Source organism: Festucalex cinctus, chromosome 21 (assembly GCF_051991245.1).
Source record: "Festucalex cinctus isolate MCC-2025b chromosome 21, RoL_Fcin_1.0, whole genome shotgun sequence".
Classification (NCBI taxonomy): Eukaryota; Metazoa; Chordata; class Actinopteri; order Syngnathiformes; family Syngnathidae; genus Festucalex; species Festucalex cinctus.
In genome coordinates, this window is record NC_135431.1 from 19,772,189 (window position 1) to 19,791,439 (window position 19,251).

Below are 19,251 nucleotides of genomic sequence, written 5' to 3' on the forward strand. Positions count from 1 at the left end.
ACAATTACTCCCAGGAATTTAATCTCATTTTACTCTTTCTACATCTACACCTTCAATTTGCAGTCTTACACAATTCCCTATTTTAACATTACCAAACACACCCTTAGAGATAGGGTGAGAAGCTCGGTTATCCAGGAGGGGCTCAGAGTCAAGCCGCTGCTCCTCCGCGTTGAGAGGAGCCAGCTGAGGTGGCTCGGGCATCTGGTTCGGATGCCTCCGGGACGCCTCCCTGGGGAGGTGTTCCGGGCATGTCCCACAGGTGGGAGGCCCCGGGGACGACCCAGGAAACGCTGGAGAGACGATGTCTCTCGGCTGGCCTGGGAACGCCTTGGGATCCCGCCGGAGGAGCTGGTTGAAGTGACTGGGGAGAGGGAAGTCTGGGCTTCCTTGCTAAAGCTGCTGCCCCCACGACCCGACCCCGGATGATGATGGATGGATGGATGGACATGACGACAGGGATATATTGTGGCAGTTTTAATATCATGATATCACGATATTGCCGTTATCATTACATCTCTAACAGCTAAGTTTCCTCATTATTCACAAACCTGTTGAAAGCAGGGAAAATGAGCTTGTTGCAACACTGTCCTGGCTGATCTCTTTTACTCTGTTGTAGGGATGTAACAATAAGCGCGATATTGTGATATTAAAACTGCCACAATATCGTCGTCGTCATGGTCACAATATTTAAATGCAACACATTTGTTTAAAAAAAAAAAAAAAAAGTCAGGTTGATTTCCATTTGTGCAGTTCTAGCAACCTCTCGTGGCTAGTTTTTTAGTGCAATTTAATTTTCATTCGGGATGTTTTGGCCCTTCTATGTTTAAAATCAACACTAATTGTCAGATGAAGGGGAACATAAGGATGTTAAGCGAGTCAATATGAATTAAATGTGCGTGCATTAACAACAGAACATAATAATTATAATAATATAATAATAAAACAATAGTAATAACATAACATTGACGTACAAAAGCACAATATTGTGTTTTTTTTTTTTTTATGAGCTCATTTTTTCTTACAATATTGTGCCCTTTTTTAAATTTCGCCAACCTCCCCACAATATTGTGATAATTATCACATTGTGAGCTTCATATCATGATATCGTATCGTGACATTTGGATATCGTTACATCCTTACTCTGCTGCCACCTGCTGGAGTTTTTTGTAATTACTACCATTTCTTTAAGCCACTTGTCATGTCAGAAGCCTTCTGTTTGCTCTTGCATAAAAAACAAAAACAAACGTTTAAGTACGTTTTTGGGAGTGAAGGACTAAGAATTAAAAAAAACTAAACGTTTTTCGGTTTGAATGAGTTAAATCTGTTAAGTGGTAGTAGTGACAGTGAGATGTACTGTAACCATAAACACAATTTCTTTGTTCAGATCTTATGAAGAAGCTCAACAGACGACAGTAGAAAAAGCCCTAGTGTTAGCCAATCAAGGATCATCCTTATGGCGCAAGGAAAAGAAGTATACCAAGGGCCAGTTGATATCAGAGGACTTGTCTCAGAATGTTGTGGCAATCGGTGGCATTCTGCTGTCTCAAACAGCTGAAAAACGGAGTGAACAGGTAAGAACCTTTCATTTGTCACATAAGGTCATATTTTCTTTGAGTAGTGTTATGTTGAACGCCGTTTGCAGGTCAACGAAAGGGACATGGTGCTGGTGGACTCAACATGCCTCAATCTCAAAAGATTGGCATTGGCTGTGGCTTCACAGAAGCCCGTGCTGCTCGAGGGGCCGATTGGATGCGGTAAAACTGCTCTGGTGGAGTATATGGCGGCTGTTTCTGGTCACATCAAATCGACAACAATTCTTAAGGTTCAACTTGGGGATCAAACAGACAGTAAGGTAAGCAGTGTTGGGGGTAACGCGTTTCAAAAGTAACGCGTTGCAGTAATATATTACATTTAGGTAGTAACGAGGTCATATAACGAGTTACTCAATATATTTTTGTATATTATTGCAGTTACTGACCCTCGTAACGCGTTACAACATAGTAGGGCTGGGGGATATGGACCAAAACTCATATCCCGATATATTTTGGCTTAATATCGATATACGATTACGATATATATCCCGATAGAGATATTCTTTATCTATATCTCAAAAAAAAAAAAAAAAGTCGTCCTCACCAGTGTGGTGTTTTTTCTTCTCCATGGCAGAAGATCAAAACATTTTCAGCAATGATTCTAAGAGGGGGAAAGAAGGCTTTTGCTCACCTAAAAATCCGTCATGGCAGAGCCGTTTTGAACGAACGTGAATGAATGAGCAGCTGCAGCAGCAGCTAACGGCAGTAAGCTAACAAACCAGCAAGGCAGCACCAAGGCTAAAGCCATGAATGCCAAAGTGATGGCATTTCTAGCGCTAGACAAGCAGCCGTTTTCTGTAGCTGACTTACTTTTTTGCAAGTTAATAGCACATTTGGGGCCACGTTGCATCCTCCCAAGTGGCCACAGCTTGATTGACAAGAACAGACTACAAGTAAGTTTCACCGCAGTTGGAGGGTGGGTGTGTTGTGCTGTAGAGTGCGAAGTGTCGCCCCTCCCTCTTTTTTTTTTAAACCGCGATTTGCATGATCGAGTGAAGAGAGAGAGCACTTCACAAGTGTGAAGTCGACCTTCCCTCTCACTTTTTAACGACTAATCGACTTTTTATTATTTATTTATTTATTTATTTATTTTTGTTTTGAGGCTGCAAATGTTCGTGTGTTGAATTGAGTGGATAATCTGGATATAAATACTCATTGCTCCTTATATTTCCCGTACAATAATAGTCTTCCATTTACAGTCTTAACTGCGTGCACGCACACATAGACCCGCGCACACACAGTGTTCGTCAACTTCCTTAAATGTGGACTTTTATTTATTTATTTATTTATTTATTTTTTCTTTTACACCCTCCCGGCCGTTCGTTATCCGTAGCGGCTCATAGCGAATGTGCGTGCGTGTGAAAGGCAAGATATTGTGTGCCATACTGCCTGCATATCTCGTTGAGAATGACCAGTGGAGTTAGACGGTTAGCTTAGCAATGCATTGCTACTCGCAGTTGTCTAGCGCCGCCTTAAGCGGCAACTTTCAGTAAGTCAACATACAGTGCTTTATTATTGTAATTATATTAAGAGGAGAAGCTTGGTTAATGCTTATTTCCTTGCTGGGCATAACAAAAAAAAAGTGAGTTATGGTCGCCAACCAAGCACTCAAGCTTTGTGCTGATCAATTTGAGGATTTAGTGCTACCGTTGTCTCGTACTGTGCAGCTGACAGTTTTTATTTTTTATTTTTTTTTTAAATGAATGGAAAATGCAGCTCAAGGTTGTCGCTCCGTACACTTGTCATGAATGGCCGACGCATTACTATTATTCCCATTAGCACAGCGTGGCCGGCTGTTGACGTCTTTCACACCTTATTGCTACAGAAAGTTGAGGTTGCTTGAGCAAATACATACAGATACAGAAGTGCACAAACATACCAGTCTGTATTTCCGATCTGCTCTGCTCGTATTGAGTCTTGTTCAGGCTCCTCCGTGACACTTTCCACATCCTCGTCATCGTCATTGAGAGACTCCGACGTCCTAATCGGCTCAAACATATAATCATTTTCCTCCTCTGATTCCAAAAGTTTGGCCGCCATTGATTGAACGTGTAGCATCCAAGAAAGAGTGGACTGTGAACTGTGTACAGTATGTGTTTGATGTCGTGCGTCTCCTAAAACCTAATTTCCTGAACTCCAAGCAGTAAGTAAAGCAATTACACTAGGGCTGCACGATATTGCAAAAACATGCGATATGCGATATGGGTGTTGATTATCTCTTTTTTATTTTTTTTTATTTATTTTTTTATTTTTATTTTTTTATTTTTATTTTTTTATTTTTTTTATTTTTTTAAGAGCTCAGAATTGTTCATTCGGTAGTCTTACCGATTCAACGTCTTATCATCATTGCTCTTTTTTTTTTTTTTTTTTTGTGCGTGCGTGCGTGTGCGTGCAAATACGTATAAATTTATACTCATTAATTCACCTAAAACCTTATAAATATCCCATTACCCTTCGCCTTAACCAGGTACTTCAGAGTCTTGCCAGAGTCGTGAGGTTCAAATGGTCAGGAGACCAGAGAAAAGGTCAGAAAAAATAAAGAGAAAAGAAAGATAAATCAAAGTGAAATCCAGCACCGACCATACACTTCCTGCCTTCCCCATGGTTACAAAATCAAAGTCTTACGCCAACCCCGGAAGCCTCTAAATTCCAAAAAATTAACGAGATCTCAAGAGACCAGAGGAAGAACTAAAGAGAGGAAGAAGGGAAGGATCGATGAGGCAGAGTGAGATCCATAGAAGCCAGTACATCCAATCCATCAAAGTGAAATCCAGCACCAACCAAACCCCTCCTGCGTGGTTACAAAACCAGAGTCTTATGCCAACCCCAGAAACCTCAAACTTCCAATAAATTGAGATCTCAAGTGACCAGAGGAAAAACTAAAGAGAGGAAGGAGGGAAGGATAGATAAAGCAAAGTGAGATCCACAGACACCAGCACCCACTGATTCAAGGGGCTGTGGGAGGGAGAGGCAAATTCTGTTTGAGTTTCAGTAGATGCTGGTGCGATGGATCTGGCATGCATAAGGACCACCACCAAAGAAAGAAGCCGTCAACCGCGGTCCAGCAAAGCGAGCACCGCCCATGTGTATATACAAGTGTGTGCGTGTGGTGCATTAAAATTGGGAGCAGGTGAGTCGGAGGAGAGGGAAAAAAATTCCCCTACTCCGATACACCCGCATCCCCCCCAAAAAATTAATATGTATATGTGTGGTGCATTAAAAAAGGAAATGGAGGGACAAAGTGGTGGGGCAGGGACACAGATGGGGGGGACCACAGCGCTGCCAGGCACTGCAGTCCATCCCCCCTGATGGCTCCTCGCCCCAACTCACCCCTCCCCTTGGACATGAAGTGCATTAAAATTGGAGGGGAGTTGAAGGGTGAAGACGGTGTTTCCACCCTATCCGTCCTATTAAAGAGATCGGAAGATTATTCCAGCGCTCCAGATCACTACGGATACTATCCAATAATGGTAAAAAATTTACATTAGTTAATTCAGTTAACTTTGGTGAAATTTTAACACCTAAGTATTTTAAATTACCTGTAGGAAAGGAATAGTGTGGATCCTGACTTGTAGGATTCCATGAATTTTCTGTGATAGGTAATAATGTTGATTTTGTCCAGTTAATAGAGTAATCTGATAAGTGAGAGAATTTAGTTATTAAGTTAAATGCTTCCCCTAACGAGATAGCAGGTTCTTCTAAATAGAGTAATACATCATCGGCATATAGATTAATTTTATGTTCTATTGTCCCGGAGTGGATTCCTTGGATCCGTCTATCCTGACGTATAGCTAATGCAAGCGGCTCAATAAATATAGCAAATAATAAAGGAGACATTGGGCACCCTTGTCTTGTACCCATTGGTAGAGTAAAACTCTGTGATGTAATTAGTAGTAACTGTAGCTTTAGGAGAATCATAGAATATTGAGACCCATTGAATGAATGACTCCCCGAAGCCGAATTTATTTAAGACAGCAAAGAGGAAGGACCAGTTAACTTTATCGAAGGCTTTTTCTGCATCCAGCGAAATAACAACTGCCTTTTTATCATACCGCTGTGACATACTAATCAAGTTAAAGAGCCTCCTAATATTATTAGTAGAATGACGACCTTTAATAAAACCTGTTTGATCGCTATGAATAATTATCGAGATTACTGTCTCTAGTCTAGATGCCAAGGCCTTAGCGATAATTTTAATATCGGTATTAATTAGTGATATCGGTCGGTAACTTGACGGGAGGGTGGGGTCTTTTTCTGGCTTTAATAAAAGTTTAATTGCTGCTATATTCATATCTTGACGTATATCACCCTTACTTTTAATTTCAGTTACTACTCTTAGAAATAATGGAGCAAACATTAACCAGAAATGTTTAAAAAATATAGCCGGATAGCCGTCTGGACCAGGTGCTCTGCCATTAGGCATACTGTCTAAAGCACGATACAACTCATCTATAGTAAGCGGGGCATCTAGAATATCTTTATGTTCAGTAGATAACTGAGGTATATTTAAGCTATTTAGGAATACCTCAATATGTTCAGGGTTAGGTCTATTAATTTCTGAGTATAGATTTCGATAATACTGGATAATATTTCAGATCTTTCTTAGAAAAGAAAACATCGAATTTATCTAGTCGTTAAATTCGGGTTTAATTAGACATATAGAGCTAATTCTATTTTAGCAGCAGGGCGCCGCCATGTTAGATTTTCCCAATCTCGCTACCGGTCTCGCGATAGTCACAGCATCTCGCAATAGGTACGCGATAGTGTTGATTATCTCGATGTCGATATTATTGCGATATTTAACACATCTCTAAAATTATATTTTCTTTATGTAGTATTGAAATAAATAAGCTTTGAATGATCTGATCTACACAGTTGTAATTGATACTAAATTTACGAGGTTGCAAACATTTAACTTTTTAAACAATCGTTACCATAAACTTGAGGGGGGGAAAAACACACACACACACACACAAAAAAAAAAAAAAAAAAATATATATATATATATATATATATATATATATATTACTCCTAATCAGTTATTTTATTCAAGCATCGCCATGGGTGACACTGACAACCATGTAGAGCTTTAACATGTAACAGGTATTCTGTGAATTAAAAATATAAATTCAGTCACACAATGATTTAATTATCAAATTAAATCATTATTTTAACTGACAGTCAAAATAAGAATGTCCAATCTAATGTTAAAATTGTCAACAATATATAAACCATTTAAGTACTCATCAATGGCAAGATGCAAGCGGTGGCCAAAGCACTGCAGTCTGACCCACTTGTTGAGTTGTGCAGCTTTTACTATATTAGCACCATTGTCTGTTGTAATGGACAATTGCTTCTCTTCTTCCAAGCCCCAGTTTGCTAGAACATCCCGCAGAACACTGGCTATGTTCTCACTTGTGTGGGATTCAGGAAAATATGCAACTTCCAGACACCGTGTTATGAGTTGAAAGTCTTTGTTGAGAAAATGAACAGTTAAGTTCATAAATGGTTCCGTTGTGCGACTGGACCATAGGTCCGTGGTGGTAGTGGAAAAATTACATTTGATGCAGCTGTGGAATGGCCACTTGTGAGAAGTAGGTTCGCGATGGCACCACGTATCTCCGGTCTACTTCCTTCATTAGATCCAAAAAAGCTTCTTTATCCACAGTGCTAATCGGTATCATGCATGCATCATATCAGCTGCGGTAATGGCTTTGTAGCGCTTGGAGGTTTTCTCGTAAGGTGTAATGCTCTCAAAACTGTCATGAATGGTTGTCTGTGGGTTTGGTATTTTACAACTTGAGTTCGTCCTAAACCCGCACCCGCCCCAGCCTGTATTTTACCATTTTTTGTTTGTTTTGTAAACAACGGGACATTACTATGGGAAGACAGTATTTACAACCCTCCAGCCAATCGCAGAGCGGGGGGTGGCGTGTCGCAAACGGGGCCGGACGAACGTGTCAGCTGCGTGACGTCACTCCCGCGGCATTTTGAAAGCACACACGGATTTTTTTTTTTTCACCCACTCACTCACAGAAGCTTACGTGTGTGAATGAGTGAGTGAAGAAAAAAAAAAAATCCGTGCGTGCTTTCAAATTGCCGCCGGAGTGACGTCATACCGCTGACACGTTCACCCAGCTCCGTTTGCGACACGCCACCCCCCACTCTGCGATTGGCTGGACGGTTGTAAATACTGTCTTCCCACAGAAACGTCCCGCTGTTTACAAAACAAACGCAAAATGGCAAAATACAGGCTGGGGAGGTGGGGTTTAGCACGAAATTACCACAAAAGATGAACAAAAAAATAGATGTCTCGACTGAGAGAAAGTTATAAGTGTGTACATCCTGTATTTAAAAAGTGCATTTTCCTGAGTGAATCCGGCAGACAGCCCCTTTTAATTTTAAAACATATTTACAATGTATATAAAAACCTAAAAGAAAAAAAAAAAAGACATCTAAGCCAGCTAAGCTTTCTGAACAGGTTTCAATTGAAATAGTGCAATTATAGCAGCTGTGGTCAATATTCTCCCAGACTACAGGAGGAGTGCCAACGGTGTATGAAAATGTTTTTCCTCAATAAACTATCGACAAAAACAGTTAGGAATGAGTTAGCAAAGTAAATAAAACAGAATTGGAACATAGAGAACACTGTTTACGACAGCGTTTGCTCGTCCGGGACTCCGCATAGTTTACAAATTCTCGTAGGTGCGCATGTGGGCAATTTGGACGTGTCGCGGCGCGGGGAGAGTTGCGTACCCGTCGGCTGTTGGGTAAGGTTCAGAGGTGGCCGGTCCGCACTGGCACCGGTAGGGCATTGTCCCCAGGCCGGTGGGGGAGCGCAAACCGAGCCGGCCGGCTCCCGCGAGCATCAGACTCATCCGCGGCCCTTGGCCTTGTGTTTGTGTGCGTGAGTAAGTGGAGGGAGGGAAAAAAACAAAAACAAAAAACACACAGATGCATCAAGCATAAACCCAGCTTGAGCCCGCATGAAGTTGAACTGTATAGAATGTGCCACAGACTATCTTGCCGATCTGTCAGCTTTATGAGATCGTCAACACATTAAAGTTCTTAACGATCTAATATTGTCATATCGCCCACCCCTACTATATAGCAAGAAACATGAAGTCACCGCACATCATTTGCCTTTGCAGACCACAAAAAATTATGTGGCGGGCCAGACGTGGCACCTGGGCCTTGATTTTCACACTGGTTCACACAGTATCTACTGCTTAGCTAGCAGAAGATAGATGCAGCGCTTGCTGTGAAAGCTTACCCATGATAATAAATACTTAAGTCTCAATTTCTTTTGTGTTTTCCAGCTGCTGCTTGGGATGTACCGTTGCACTGATATTCCGGGAAAGTTCATATGGCAACCAGGAACCCTGACACAGGCTGTCTCGAAAGGACTGTGGATTTTGTTGGAAGACATTGATCATGCACCACTAGATGTGGTAAGTTAAAAATTGTGTTTTGAATATGGGGCTGCACGGTGGGCTGACTGGTTCGCACGTCCGCCTCCCAGTGCTGATCGAGTCCGGGCTTCGGCCTTACTGGGTGGAGTTTGCATGTTCACCTCGTGCCTGCGTGGGTCTTCTCCGGGTACTCTGGTCTCCTCCCACATTTCAAAGACATGCATGGCAGATTAATTGGGCACTCTGAATTGTTCCTAGGTGTGCTTGTGCGTGTGGATGGTTGTTCGTCTCTGTGTGCCCTGCCGGTTTCACGCAGGAAAATGCACTTTTTAAATACAGGATTCATACAAACAAACGAATTCTCAATTTATACATATGGGCTTTTCATAACGTGTGGGGTGATTTTGTCCTAAACCCCCACACCCACAGCCTGTATTTTGCCATTTTGTGTTTGTTATGTAAACAGCGGACCGTTTCTGTGGAAAGACAGTGTTTGCGCCCCTCCAGTCAATCGCAGAGCGGGGGTGGTGGCGTGTCGCAAACGGGGCCGGGTGAACGTGCCAGCTGTGTGACGTCACTCCGGCGGCAAATTGAAAGCACGCACGGATTATTATTATTTTTTTCCACTCACTCACAGAAGCTTACATGTGTGAATGAGTGAGTGGGGGAAAAAAAAAATCAGCGTAAACACTGTCTTTCCACAGAAACGTCCCACTGTTTACAAAACAAACGCAAAATACAGGCTGGGGATGTGGGGGTTTAGGACAAAATCCCCCCCACACGTGATGAAAAGCCCATATGTATAAATTGAAAAGTCGTTTGTATCCTGTATTTAAAAAGTGCATTTTCCTGAGTGAAACCGGTAGACAGCCCCTTTAACCTGGCAAAAGCCAGATAAATATGCGCTTTACTCAAGTGAGTTCTCTGCAATATCCATCTGGTACCTCTCCACAGTAATTTTGTCGGGAAAGGCGGGACTGTTCTGTACAATAATTTGAGCTGATTGGACAATGCGTCATTTTACACATTAGTTTTAACCAATCATGGCCATGGGTGAAAATTTCATCTTCGTTCTTGCCAAAGGGGGGGAAAGCACGAACATCTTACCAGCTAGAAATGCACGAAGCGCCTCTCGCTGTTCAACATTCAACAAGGAAATGGTAAGTAATTTTGCAAGAACAGAATTAATTGCAGCGTCCATTTGTCCATGTTAGGTTTGTTTATTAGCTCCGGCGTCGGCGCTAACTTCCTGGTTTCGTCACAGTTGCATATCCCGCCCCCAAACACGTCGCTCTGTGATTGCACTGACATTTGCATTACATTACCGGTGCCAGTTTGTTGCACAGTGTATATAAGTATTTGTTGCTCTTCTGTTGCTATTGCTGGTTGTTTTTCCTCTTGTCCGTATCTGCAAAAGACATTTAATCTGAAACATCACTTATTCCTTTTTTTTTTTTTTTTTTTTTTTTTTTAAAGATATCTGTGCTCCTTCCATTGATGGAGAACAAAACAGTAATGATTCCAGGACGGGAAGATAGCATTGACATATCTCCTGGATTTCAGTTCTTTGCAACAAGAAGGTAAACCAATTTAAATGTGTTGACTGTGATTCTATTTTTTTCCATGTGTTACCTTATTTCACCACATTTTATTAGCACTTCTAAATAGTGTAGAAAGTTCTAGTAGTCGAGAAATTGGTTGTCTAAGATGCTAATACTGGTAATGCTCAGTTATAGGGAATGCTAGCAGTGAATGTTGGGTTAAAAAAAGGATACATAAAGTGACGGTGTGTGTTGTATATGGTAGAAGCTATGAATCTTGCCAATAGTGTAGATTGGGATAAAACATTATGGACCACGGGTTTTCGGTCCGCAACGAATTTTGTATTTATTGACGCTAGGGCTGGGTATTGCCGCCAACCTCACGATACGATACGTATCACGATACAGGGTCACGAATACGTATCGCGATACATATGTATCCCAATACTTGATCTTCAAGGCGATACGTATCCCGTTACATTCATATTTATACGTAAAGGATATGTTTGTTGTTCTGACTGACAAAAATATTTTTGTTAGCAGCTCTTCTGGTTTACCACCTAGCGGCATGCCTGGTCCAAATGTGCACGCACTGCAGAGCAAGGAGCAGCTTTCACAGACACACCGGGAACATTTATTAATAGGCATGAGCCGATATGAGCAAAAATGTCAAAGTATTAAAATTACAGCTCTAAAATTTGCTTATTTGAAATATTTGGGGAAATAAAAACAGCATTTTTTTCATGTAACACATTCTATTTAGTTTTTAAACAAAATATATGAAAATTGGTAGCAAGACACAATGTTCAATCACTGGTGAGCTATTTTTGCATTAATTGAAGGCAATTAACTTCAAAGACGCTGCTGGTTTTTATTTTTAGGTACAATGCAAGCTGCACAGGCAAACGTTAACTGCCTATTTAAAGTTAATGAGCAATATCGATTCTGACGTCTGCGTATCGAAGTGTGTATTGTAATGAGGCCCGCAACGATATATTGCCATATCGATTTTTTAAGCACACCCCTAATTACCCCTAATTGACGCTTACTACGCCACCGTGTGTGCACGTGCAAGCCGATGCAGCCACGCCGGCTGGAGAATAGCCAAACCTCCTCCCCCCTCCCCCGAGCTAATGTCTAATCAGTGTTGCAGTTCCGCCCACTCATCCCATCACACAGAAGCGGAAAAACAAGCGCGAGCTGCAGAGTTGACGGAGCAAAGTTTGAAGAAGTGGTGTGGAATAATTTCGGCTTCCTTACGACGATGAGGGAGTGAAAACGGCGAACAGAATTTTTACTTGCTTGTAACATGTTCATTACGTCAACCCGTTTTGAACGGGAGCGTTGCCACCACCAAGCCAGCGAGGGAAAGGGCAGAGTGCGTGTCTGCTTTCCGGCGTTGAGGCGCGCTACTGTGTCTCGGTGAGCGAGACCCTGTCAACACCAACCCTCGTTCCCCCAGCCAGTAAAATGCATCAGAACACGCACGTGAAGGCGACGGAGACCCGCAAGATCAATTTTAAATGATGGCAACAGACGGCGCACTTCAGCTGTCACAACTGGCCCGAAGAACCCAGCGTCCCATCGCCGCCATCCAATCCACGACTCCCGTGAATCCGCGCTGGCCATAAACAGCCGAGAGACGATAACAAAACTAAACAAATGACACATCCGCCCTCCCCAGTCTTGTGTCAAAGTAGTTACCTCCAGAGGTGGGAGTAAGTCATTATTTTGCAAGTCACAAGTAAGTCAAGTCTTTGCCCTCAAGTCCCGAGTCAAGACTGACAAGTCTCAAGCGAGTCACAAGTCCTACACTTTAAGTTTCAAGTCCTTTCGAGTCTTTTTAACAACATAGTAGATTATATTATTTCGGGTGATCATCAAAGCCGGAGTCAGGGAGTGAACCCAGAGTGGTGATTGCCGTGTTGCATTACCAGTGAGTTTACAGTCTCATTAACTACACAGAGAGCAACAATAATTAGTTAAGAAACAACTGACACTAGTTTACCTACCATTCTTTAGCAACTTCAGATGTTGAACAAAGTTTGAAGTTGTTGCCTTGCCGTCAGTGATCTAATCTTGGACATACTCAATTCATTTCTTTTGTTGACCACCACATAGTTTTTTGTACCCAAACAACAAGTGGTGCAATGGATTACAAAAGTCACGGATCGGGTTTAAAAAAAAAAAAAAAAAAAAAAAAAAAATCAGATATAGAATTTTGTCTTAATTTGTTTTTCTAAAATGCTTTGCCCATTATTATTATTATTATTATTATTATTATTATTTTTTAATATATAAATATAATAAATATATATATATAAACTCTAACCCCGCCTGCTGCCCAGAGCCAGCTGACATAGGCTCCAGCACCGTGACCCTTGTGAGGAATAAGCGGTCAAGAAAATGGATGGATGGATGGATAAAAAGTCAAAATGTCTAACATGACCGTTGGGATTTAGGAATACAACTTTTAAGTGCAATATAAGGCAAGATACATAATTATTTTATACATGACAATAACGAGGTATCTTACGTTCTATTGCACTTGTAATGCACTTAATTTGCACTTGTAATGCACTTGAAGTTTTGGTTTCTAAAATCCAAATGGCCATATTGGACATTTTGAATGTTTTTTTTTGTTGTTGTTGTTTTTTTTGTGTTTTCTTTTTTTAAGCTGTTGTTTCATAAAATAATTATAAATGAAGGCAAAGTTCTATTTATTTTTAATAATGAAAAAACCCTCTAAGTGCAATTTAAGGCACTATCCCTTCGTTTAAATAGGCAGTGGATTACAAAGTAGCCTAGATCCACAATATTGAAAACAATCCAAAACGCAAGCGAGCCAAGGAACAGCTGTCACTATGCCAGCCAGGCACCTGATGCTAACGCTAACAGCTAGCTACTAGCCACGAACACCGGAGACTTGTACTGTATCATACAGTGATGGGTGGGTGTAATTAACTTGCGGGTTCTTTGCGTCCTAAATTAGCTATTTAATATACTTTTGGGGAGGCGTTATGATAAAGGTGGTAGAAAATATGTAATTTCAATAAAAACGTTGATAATGCAAGTCAAAATGTCAAAATGAAGTAGTCAAGCTTGCGTTCACGCCAAGCCTCAAAATCATCATTGATGCAGAGGTCCAGAGCAGAACCAGCAGACCATAACCAACATTATGATTCATGCTGATGAAACTCACTGGAAATGAATATGGTTGTTTTGATACAAGGAACAACATTAGCTAATTTAGCATTAACTTGAGACAGACTCGTGTTGCCTTGCAAGCCAGGACTTCACTTACCTCTCTCATTCCTTGCTGCTTTTTTCCTGCTGCGGCTGAAAAACTTTCGGATTTCCATCAAGGAGTTACAGTTCGAGTCAAATCAAAATAATATATTTAACAAGTTGTCGTCGGCTAATGTTACCTTACCTAACTCATGCAGTGATTCTCATGGCCTGCCCCTTTCTTCCTTGCTCTCTTTCTCTCGCTTTCTTTGGTCTCTTCACGTGAATAAATTACCTTATTAATTAGCCTTGTGCGCATTGTTTATGCGGAGTTAATACATACAGTAGCAATGAATTGTATACTAAATAGTATGTGCGCTGTAGTCTATGCTATGGAGACTTAAAACTCTGAAGTGATTATTATTATTATTTTTTTTTGGGGAAACTTTTACTGGGGCACTGCAGATCAATACTGGGGCACCTGCCCCAGTGAAATCTGCTTGGCGACGCCGATGGTATTGGTACCGTACCGATACTCATGTTGGTATTGATTGTATTGATACTTGGATCAATCTGCACAGTCACTTTCTTTTGATTCAGTCACCAAATGAACATGTTTTTTATAGCGCGTGCTGCAGTGACGTACGGTGAGCTCTAGGCTTGGGTAGGCAGGCAGTCGTAAATTCAAACATACACACCAATTATAAATGTGTGTGTCGGCAGGCGAGTGTACAACATATCCTAGGGTGACCCTATTTTAATCGGGGAAAAAAAAAGGACACTTAGGTCTAACTAATATACTTAAAAATGATACTGTTTACTCCAAGATGCTATACATTCAAACTATTTTAATGCATGCCTCCTCTGTATTGTTATAAACAAAAATTACTTGACAAAAATGATTATGACAGACACAATGTTTTAAGTGCATTTTTTGCTCCGCAAACAAATTGGGATGAGCAAGGCTCGTACCCTTCGCCTCCCGTGAGGCAGCTCATCACTTCGCCACTCAGTTAAAGCTCTGGGTCACCGTTGCAGCCGAGGACAATATTCTAACGCTAACTGATGTACGCAAATGTATGTCTGCCCGTCACGATAAACACGGTGCAGCGCACTCCGCCTCCCATTTGCCGCACAACGAAACCCGGACAATTTCATTCATTAATAAAAACCCGTCCGGACGCCCGGAAAGGATGTAATGAAGTGGACATCTCCCAGTAATTCCTAATTCCTTGCGAAATCAAGCTAGCAATCGAAATGTCACACACCATGGAAAGTGAAACCATCCACAAAGCCAATCTTTCCTTTTGTAGCATTCTTTGTGAAAAGCATGAATAATTCTCTATCCCTTACTTTGCTAAAGATCCGGTAGCTAACGCGTTGGTCTCCCATCCTTCAAACAATGACGTTTTTCCTCAAAAGAAAGGCGTGAAAATAGTTTTATATTTTCCAGAGTGGCGTCATCTTACCGGCATACTGTGCACTAAGTGTGTTTTGAATTCACGAATGCACTGTGCGAACGTATGTTCACATAGGAATAATACAGCTACGTAAAAAGTCTGCGTAGCAATCTGCCTATTTGCGTAAAGGACTTTTCTACTGGGAAACTGACTACGCGTGCGCGAACACACATCGCTACTCAGAAAGGGCTGCTGGAGGCATCGGAGGTGTGTGCCTTCAGCAGGAGAATTCTGCAGCATTTTTGCCTGCAGGCAGAAGAAGTTGTGAGTCCTTTTTAATTGAGCTATGAAAATCACCAGATGGTGTCACTTTCAAATGTATATAGGTAGTGTAGGCTATGTGAAATGCAAAAATAATTCAAATCAATAGAAGAAGCCAATTCATTTTCGTTTCATTTCAGCTTTGGTCAGGCAGTGCCTACCTTGCCTGCCGTGACCGCACGTCACTCGCGTGCTGTCACGAGTCTGTGTGAGATCTTCCACTCACGTAAATTTTCAGGTCACCATCCGGGTGAATGGTAAACAGAATTCGCCCAACGCGCTTTCTAGTCGCATTGGCGAGTTGGTGAACGCTAAAGCTCAGTCCTGCGCATTGGTGCTGCCATACTATATGACATCCTACTGTGAAAATGGCATTTTGAATTACATTACTGCTACTACTCAAGTAGATTTGTCAAGTTTTATTGTGCACAGTAATCAGCTGTAGTTAAGGATGATTTCTTTTCTAGATTGAATTACAGTGGTGGCAGCTGGCACAAACCTCCAAACTCCAACGCAGTTTTGCTGGATAAGTACTGGACCAAGCTGGAGATTGGTAACATGACAAGGAAAGAATTGAAAACGGTAAGTTTTGAGATGAACTATGCAGGATTAAAACCTGATTCTCTGAAGTTGCAATAATGTAAGGGCCAAACTGTGATGGGAATTGAAGTTTGAAGTTTATTGAACATGTAATTAAATTCACCAGTCACAGAAGGGCCAAATCAAAACAAATTCTATGAGCGATCTAAATGAAAATTTCAGGATATCTCGTTGTTAGCAAATTATAGATCCAATCTCAAACCCTTCACTTCTTCACCAGGATTGTCGAGAACATTCTTGAATTCAAATGGACTTTTTATTAAATGTCAAACAGGTTTCCAAACTCATCAGATTACAGAAACCGCTCTTATTAAAGTAATAAATAAGTGAACCACTGATGTAGCACAGGTGTTGATTCTAGTCTTGTTGGATCTCAGTGCAGCGTTTGATACAATTGATCATATACTGTTGAACAGGTTGAAAAGTTGGACCAGTCCTAAAATATTTCAGTAATTTTGTGACCATTATAAATTTTGAATCTGATTAATTTTCCATGGGGTCCCTCAAGATTCAGTCCTTGGACCCCCTTTTTTTCAGGTTGTATATGTTACCATTGGGTGAAATGCTTGAGAATCCCAGTACAGTGGTACCTCTACTTACGAACGTCGCTTCATACGAAAGTTTCAAGTTACGAAACTCCTCAACAGGAAATTATTGTCTCTAGTTACGAAATAAGTTTCAGGATACGAAAGGTAAAACTACAGTATGGGCCGCTACTCGCAGCTCCCAAAGTTTCCTGAACACAACATACTTACAGCTGCTCTGCCATTGGCTATTACTGGCATCTTCCTGGCATCCCATTGGCTAAGAGTATTTGACCATAGATATTAAATAGACTGTGTCTATGTAGCGTCCTCGTCTTTCGCCCCTCGGGCCATGAGGTGTTTAGATAGTTTTATGTAAATATTAACTAACAGCCGCCAAATTTGTGAAAAAATTCAAACTATTGGTGATTGATGAAGGCTACGTTGCACAGTGAGATTTTAATTGTGACGACACGGGCCTTTTTTGGACAAAGATCCCTCGCCATACCTGAAGTTTCCATCAAGTTTTGGAATTTATTGAAAAGACTAACCCAGAAAATGTGTTCACCATTCGGGCGATCGCTCACTATGATGATGTTTGCCTTGGGCATTTTTGAAGGATTGTTAAAAAAAACAAAAAAACAAGGGCTCCAGGTGGAGGAGTGGAACCGTCACTTGCCTTCCGTGCCGGATGGCGTAGGTTCACTTATCCGCCTGGGAGATCATGTGCGGCTTACATGATGTAAGCGTGAGTGATTAAAAAAAATAAATAAATAAGAAAAGGATTGTTAAAAAAAAAAAAACATCCTTGGATCAGTTCTTTACAAATCACCAGGCAAAAACACTTCTGAGGGAGAACATGAACCAAAAAGAGGGCAAAAAACGACGAGGACAGCAGTTAAAAAGGTAAAAGAGCATCATTTTATTCTTTACTCTATTCTTTGTTTTTTACATTATGCACAGCTCTCATTAATTGTGCAATAATGTAATTGTAACGTATTTGTTACATGTTTTGTTGCATTTTTGTGCGTTATAAAACATTTATGTCTGAATTTTGGGAGGCTTGGAATTGATGAGGGCATTTACATGGAAAATGCGTCTCTACTTACAAAATTTTCTACTTAAGAACTTTCTTCTAGAACCAATTTCGTAAGTAGAAGTACCACTGTATTGGTTATTTATGGCTTCAGCCTGGTTCACACAGCAAGATTTTAAAGTTGTCGGCCGATTTCCAATCTTTGACAGACACTACACGTGAAGAGAAAACATCACGGGAGTTGCAGTTTTGAACGTACCGTGTGTGGTGTGCAGCCACACTGCACAATCACACGCCACACACGAGCCAAGTTCATTCACGAATGCGACGGGAAGTCTCGCAAAACCTCTCGAGATTAAACGTGGCGTCCGAGTCGATATGAGTCGATCCTGGTTTTCAACCGAAAGGGCGGCATAAAAAGAAAATGTGGTGTTTTAAAGGAGTGTAAATGGGCACTGGCGAGACATCGCTTTCCCTCGGCTTGGTGCTGGCGGCGCCGGTCCGCGTCCCACCCGGAGACCACGTTTATTTGTGGAGAATGTGTGTGCGTGTATAAAAAAAAAAAATAATACAAATAATTAATAAAATAAAAAGAGTATAACAGCGCGAGCACGGACTTTCTGCTGCGTCATGACTAGGGAATGGGTACCTTTCACATTTGAACCGATACTGTTCCGATACTCTCTACCTGGGAATCGATGCCGGTACTCAACGGTACCAATTTTCGGTACATTTGTGCTCTTGTTTACGTTTTATTTATTTATTTATTTATTTTCTTTTTTTCCCTCCAATTTTATTTATTTATTTGGATGTAATAAATGTTAAATTGATTAGAAAAAAAATACTGTTAAATAACGGTGAACAATTACTTTTGTATATATAAACTTTGACAAATAACAAAAATGTAAAACAAATGAGCCAGAGAGGAATAGTAAAAAAAATAAATGTATACCATTTTAATTTTTAATTAATTTAATTTAAATTACTCAAGTATAACTAATACAGATAAATTAATATTACAAAAAAAGTGTAATGCAAAGTTCTATGCAATGAATAACACAAGAACAAAGTTAAACAGTAAATATATAAATTAATAATTGATGTTTTCGTTTTTTGCGCAGTTGTTTTTCCAGAACATGAGTTTGAAGTTCCAACCCACTTTGCACTCAATATAGTAAAAAAAAATAAAAAATTGGAAGGGGACATGATGTGAACAAAGAGAATAATTGGGTTCAAATTAATCATTTGACTGCACCCGACATGGTCTGTAATGCTCGCTACATTTTGGTCACAAGCTTTCGCGATTGTAAATATAGTCAAGAGTAGTAGCCTACTGTAGACTTAACGATGGTGAAGGCGTTTACCTTCTGTCATGATTCTAGTCGGTGGGGTCGCCGACACCTCCCTCCCAGCCGTGCGCTGATTCCGGGGAAGCAAACAAGCTTCCGCCGGGTGCGGAGGCTTTCCTCCTCCTTTGTGAAATGTATGTATTTGTTTGGCTTGGCGGAAGGCACAAACGCTTGAGTGAACGCTGCGTTGTGGACCGAGGAAGAAGCGGTGGCACCCGCGGGTTGGGTGGTCGGTCTCTTAGCTGAGC

At 41.0% G+C, this 19,251-nt stretch overlaps 1 protein-coding gene across 7 annotated transcripts in view; it reads left to right on the plus strand.

Moving 5' to 3' along the window:
* The window catches only part of mdn1 (midasin AAA ATPase 1), a 437,529-nt gene that overhangs the window by 31,020 nt on the left and 387,258 nt on the right, over positions 1 to 19,251 (plus strand). For all 7 annotated transcript variants that reach the window (XM_077510806.1, XM_077510808.1, XM_077510809.1 and 4 more), the window contains exons 5-9: positions 1,385 to 1,571; positions 1,643 to 1,852; positions 8,912 to 9,043; positions 10,481 to 10,584; positions 15,962 to 16,076. In XM_077510806.1, coding sequence (XP_077366932.1) covers positions 1,385 to 1,571; positions 1,643 to 1,852; positions 8,912 to 9,043; positions 10,481 to 10,584; positions 15,962 to 16,076 — 748 coding nt within the window. The remainder of the gene's footprint in view (positions 1 to 1,384; positions 1,572 to 1,642; positions 1,853 to 8,911; positions 9,044 to 10,480; positions 10,585 to 15,961; positions 16,077 to 19,251) is intronic.